The sequence below is a fragment of the Pan troglodytes genome, chromosome 3 (genome assembly GCF_028858775.2).
Source record: "Pan troglodytes isolate AG18354 chromosome 3, NHGRI_mPanTro3-v2.0_pri, whole genome shotgun sequence".
Classification (NCBI taxonomy): Eukaryota; Metazoa; Chordata; class Mammalia; order Primates; family Hominidae; genus Pan; species Pan troglodytes.
The window spans coordinates 92,979,221-92,985,220 of record NC_072401.2 but is presented as its reverse complement, the minus strand read 5'-3'; the positions used below and the strand labels follow the sequence as shown (position 1 = coordinate 92,985,220).

Below are 6,000 nucleotides of genomic sequence, written 5' to 3'. Positions count from 1 at the left end.
AGTCAGAAAATTGTATGCTGGCTACTAAAATACCGACTTTCTGTTCCTCAGTTCATAAAATTATAGATATGGGCTGATGTATATAAACCAAATTGGATTTACATAAAAAAGAACATTTTAAAAAATAAGGAAAGTAAAGAAAAAGAATAATTTTCTTAGGATGTTTCATCCTTGAAATTTTGAAAAAATGCTTATATTGCCATGACAGTGGCTCAAAGAATATAGCATGTCAGTCTTTATGTATCATCTGACAAAATTCAACCAACTTTATCACCTTGTGTTATGTCACGGTACTTCAACATCAATAACAAAAACTAAAAGCAAAATTTTTCAAAGATCAGAGCTGTCATTCTCTATTTGGCTAGCAATTACTCTGTCTGAAATCCTTTGTGAACTAGTATGAACTAAACGTTTAAAGGAAAAAAAATACAGCCATTTCCCCCTTACTAGTATCACAAGATGAGCTTGAATGTATGTAATAGAGACAAACACATCTCTAGGTTACATGCAAGCAAGCCACATTCTTCAAATAAATATACCACCAAATATAAGACGTTAACATTTCTCTTTTTTCCTCCTTCTATTAACTATATAATTTAAAATTCTTTATAATTCCTTTATCTATTTTTCATCAGGTCTACTTTTATAGTAACACCATTAACAGCGAACAGATTGCTATTTGATATTATCTTCTGAAACCTTAATGCATATCAGTAAGTGATAGAGATAAAAAATAAATAAATTATGGACTATATAAATGATCATGATGGTCCCATTTATTATACACATATATAGTAAAGTCTTCAAGGCAATTCAACCTAGTTCAATTAACATGCTCAAACTTTCACTCTTGGAAAAAAAAAAACCACAAGTCTTTGTTTATGACTAAGAAAAAAAACCCAACAACACAACTCTGTTTATAACTAAAATGTAAGAAAAAGTACATGACAATTTTAATATGAACTATGCACGAGAAACACTAACCATCTTTATCCTACCCAAAGACAGGAATAGGGTGATTTAATTACCCATCCTGCTGGCCTAGAGTCTGCAGCTCAGTGCTGTGTAAATTGTGGTGGAGAAACACATTCTTCCTGCTGTACATGTGTAAAGAGATTGGCCCTCTGGGTGGCTGTCCAAACCTGCCTGTAAAGGTCGAATGCTGTCGGGCCGTAGCAACTTGGTCCTTTGGTTTCTCTAAGAACGTGGAGAGCCCTTCTGTCTTAGCTGTTGGCTTCAGAGAGCTCTGCCCAACGGTGGCCCGTAAGTTCTGTGTAACGTCTGAAGTGAGGGTTTCATAAGTTCCTCTTGAATGTTTGATAACTTCTGCTAGTTCCTTGTCCTTCAGGAAATTACTTAAACAGAGACTTGGGAGTTGACAGGTCTTGTTTTTGTAGGGGCTTGTCTGGTCCGCTGCCGAATACCTAAAACGGTCCTCGGTGGGAGTATGTATTGCTTTTCTGTCCCTTGTGCTGAGATTTTGGCTCACAATTCGATTTCGATATGTAGCCTATGGTAAGACACAGAAAGAAAAAGATGTCTTAAAAAAACACTTTCATAGCATACATACAATACAGAGTGATATTTATACATTTGTGCCTGAACCCGTAAATTTTCAATGAGGTTTATAAAATTATCAATACAATTATCCATGGGATTAAATTTTCCGGTGCAATACTATTACAGATAGTGATTAAATGGTTAATTTACTCTAAAAGGCATTTTGATATTTGTTCATCTAATTTACTAAATTTGAATTATATAGCTTCACAGAAAATACAGATTATTTTATTAAGTAAAAGGTGATTTATATGATCTGAAGCGATACCAGAGTATGAAAATACAGATTATTTTAATAAGTGATGAATAAAGACATATGAGGCCATTAGCTTTTGTTGGCTTAATATGCTATAGTTACTTAAATATATGTCCAGAGAGTTTATAGAATTATCAGTATCATGATTTGTATCACCAAAGTGGTAAGCAAGAAATTAAAGGAACTAAAAACACTCAAGTAACTACAATAATCTAAGAAGACCAATAGACCACTTATTAGAAATTTCAATACATGTTTCATTTAGACTTTTGGATGCAATTTATTAATCAGAATCAGGTCCACAAGTACATACCATCTTCTTGCTCATAAGAATTGTATACTCTAGTAATAACAAGGCATAGCTCATTGAATCATGCTGTGAAGAAGCAAAGATTACAAGCTAGCACCCATATTCCTCCTGAAGAGAGCACTATGTTTGTGTAGAAAAACACATTGAGGTAAAAACTGAGACTGGCTGGCTTAATTGTTCTGCGTGCAAAAAATGAAGGATTTATTGTTGCTACAAAGAAAGAGGATAAAAATGAAGAGAAACAGACAAGGGAGAAGAGAGAAGAGCACTATAGATAGCTGCAGGCTCATTTGCTTATTTAGCCATCATCACTTTTTGTTTGATTAATATTACTTATATTAATATTACTAATTTGGCATAATATCAAACCAAACAAAATAAAACTTGATTCTCAACTGTGAAACTCATTCTTCCCCAAGAATTTCCCTTCTCAGTAAATGGCACCACATTCAGGCCAACACCTGAAAATTATTCTTTTCTCTTTTCTTCATACACCTTAAAATCAGGTCCTTGCTATTTACAAAATATAATCTCAAGTCATCCATTTCTCTTCATTTCTACTCTTTCTTCCTGACACAATTGCCTGGCACATATTAACCATTTAATAAATATTTGCTGAATAAAGTTTATTTGAGATAATACATAATATTTATTGGGTGTGTATTATATTTCCAACACTCTGCTATTGCTCTCATATATTCACTCTTCACAAGAGTCTTTTGAGGTAGCTTCTTTTATTCCCATTATACAGACTGGAAAATTGTAGCACAGAGTTTGATTTTATCCTAAGCTAGTGTAGGACAGGCCGTCTGCTTGATTATCTACCAGTTCCTTCTTCCTCGAGTATTTCCATAGGAATTTTTCAAAACTTCATCACATTTTTCTAAAATTAATTACATGCAGAAAAACATTGTAATATGAGCTGATGCCTCAAAATGATTATTATTGAAATAAGTCTCCCTCCTTTTCTTTTCTACAAAACAAAGACCCACTAGGCGTCCTTAAACTCAGCGATTTCAGAGGGAAGGATTTTGCTACTCAGGCCTTTCCTTTTTATTGTCTTGATGTCTGTGATGTCATCTTTCCTTTTTATTGTCTTGATGTTTGTGATGTCATCTTTACTTATTTATATTTTTGTGATAAGCTACTTAACAGCAGACCCCCCTCTGTGAATTCTAATATGCTGTTTTAACTTTTCCTTAGATTTGGAGTAGACATAGGTAGGTTGGTAATTTGGTGTAGAAAGGAAACATTGTAAGACTCACAAGAGATGCCTCAGACTTTTTAGGAGTAAAAGGAATAAACTATTTTGATTCCATTTTCGTCATTTGGGAACTTGTCTAGCTCACTTTCTTCTTCTTGGCTCTTTCCCAATACTCTAGGCTATGGACCTATTAGAAATGTGATCTTTTCTTTTTCCTCCATCCCTGTAAACTTATATGTTTATTTAATTGTTACCAACCAACCCCCAAATCAACCTTGTGCTCAATATGTGTGGCCAAATGTTAGACATATCATGGGTGCTGCTTATGAAATATTGTGGAAAAAATTGGGGATGAATGCAACATTAATAAGTCCATAATGATAATACCAGTGGTTACATTTCTTTTTCATTTCTATTTCAACAGATGCTGCCTAGGAAAGTAGAAATGGTAGGAGTAGACTTCATTTCCACTATTTTAATATTACCTTTGAGGGAATATTCATTGTTTTCTTTATGTGATCATTTTAATTCTCCTGGCATATTATATTAAATTGAATATACAGTTTTAAAAAGACATATTGAAAAGGATCAAATAATTCAGTCACACAGGCAGCCTCAGCACCCCTTCTCTGGTACAGTATCTGGTACTTAGAAGGCACATGTGGATCTACTATCAAAAGAAGCAAGATGGGGATTCTTACTCTCAATTTTTATAGGAAAATACACATTTAAATCAACCATTTATGTTTATTTAGCATAGTTTGTTTTTGACATGTTAGTTTTTTTGCCCTTGGTTTTTTTTTTTTTTTAAGTTCTCTGTGATGTTTACTATTATCTCCAAAGCTCATAGTGGACATAGGAGATTGCATTGTGCAGGGGTTAATCATATGGGTAGGGTCAGATATATATGAATTCATTTATTCTTGTGATAAATATTTATTGGCCACACTGAGGACAAGGTGCTGCATACATCATGTGAAATAGGGCTGTTCATATAAGACCCAAATGCTACCTTAAGTCAGCTTCAAGTCAGACACTTTCTAGTTTAGTGAACATGGCAAGTTACCTAAGCTTCCTAAGCTGCCAATTTCCTCATCTGAGAAATGAAGTTTTATATTTATATCCATATCTTCATAAAGGATTATTACAAATATTTAATGACCTCCTTGATTATAAAATGCCTAATTACCTGGAATGTATTACCTTAATCACAACAATAATCATCATCATCACAATAACAATATAATGTAACTAACAGACCTTGAAACTACTTTGAGAGGTATTTATTTCATCTTTTAGAACCTAATCACTTGGAACACTTTTATCTCTATTTTAAAAAGAAAGTCACTTTCTCTAGAAAATTCAAGTAATTTTATATTTATTGTTGTAGTTTGGTTCCACAGAACACAGACTCTGAGACAGATGTTTGTGAAATGTATTGGGGAGTGTTCTTAGGCCAACAACTATAGAGAATGAAGAAAGCAGAGTCAGGCAGTGAGAAATTAAATTCTGTGCAATTACACTATCTCGACTGATCACATAGGGAGGTCTGAATTTGGGATGGTTCTTAATAGTGGTCTCCAATTCAGGCAAGTCGGTGGGAGTCTTATATCCCATCATCCAATTATTGGACATTGGCAGGCTCTGGGAAGGGCTATAGTATTGGATGAGTAGGTTTTTTTGGTTTTGCTTTTTTTTTTTAAGCAGGGAAATTATTGGAGAGAAATTTACTTGAGAGCTATCAGTTGCCAACACTCTCAGCAACAGGAAAAATTAAGACTTCAGTCTTGAAAGTGTATTTGTTTGAGGCAGAGAAAGGGAAAAGTAGGAGGCATATCATACCATACACTACACTAATTACCCTATTGTGTGTTTAGTATATCATATGACAATTTGAGCTAATAGAAAGAACACTGAACCTCAAGCCAAAAGACTCTGGTTGTGCTACCATTGAACTGTGTAACATGGAATGAATAAATTAATTATTCTGGGCTTCAGTTTCTAAGTCCACTCACTGAATGAAATGAATAAAATGTAAGACAATAGAATTTAGATCTTGAAGAAACTCTAACAATCATTCAGTTGCTTTCCAATTCTAAAATTCTAGGTTTATTTTATGCTACATGTTTTGGAATATGTTTAGAAGTACATAGGAAACATCCTCTTAACACAAAATATTAAAATACATTTTGGCATATGCATGTGGATCGGAAGGATGGGAATCTAAGATAAATAGATAGATATAGATAGATCTGATTTGGGTATATATATATGTGTATATATATGTGTATATGTGTGTATATATGTATATGTATATATGTATATATATGTGTATATATATGTGTGTGTATATACATATGTGTGTGTGTATATATATGTATATGTATGTGTGTGTGTGTGTGTATATATATATATATATATATATATATATATATATATGGATTTGGTTGCATTGGCCCAGAGGAAAATAATTTCCATATTATGATGTTAATCAATGTTTATTACCTCTGAAGAATTTGAGATCCCTGAAGGTAATTTTAATGCATGTGTCTAGCCACATCTTTCTCAAAATCAGAATTAAGCCTCCTGAAACTCATGTAATTATGTCAGATTCTGCGCAATTTAGTTGTCATGCAGCTAGCTTATTACCTATCCATAGAATTCCTAATG

At 33.2% G+C, this 6,000-nt stretch overlaps 1 protein-coding gene across 11 annotated transcripts in view; it reads right to left on the bottom strand.

Moving 5' to 3' along the window:
• Positions 1-761: 761 nt before the first annotated feature.
• The window catches only part of CCSER1 (coiled-coil serine rich protein 1), a 1,481,066-nt gene continuing 1,475,827 nt past the window's right edge, over positions 762-6,000 (bottom strand). For all 11 annotated transcript variants that reach the window (XM_016951876.3, XM_016951870.4, XM_054683836.2 and 8 more), the window contains one exon: positions 762-1,510. In XM_016951876.3, coding sequence (XP_016807365.2) covers positions 1,425-1,510 — 86 coding nt within the window. In that variant the 3' untranslated portion in view covers positions 762-1,424. The remainder of the gene's footprint in view (positions 1,511-6,000) is intronic.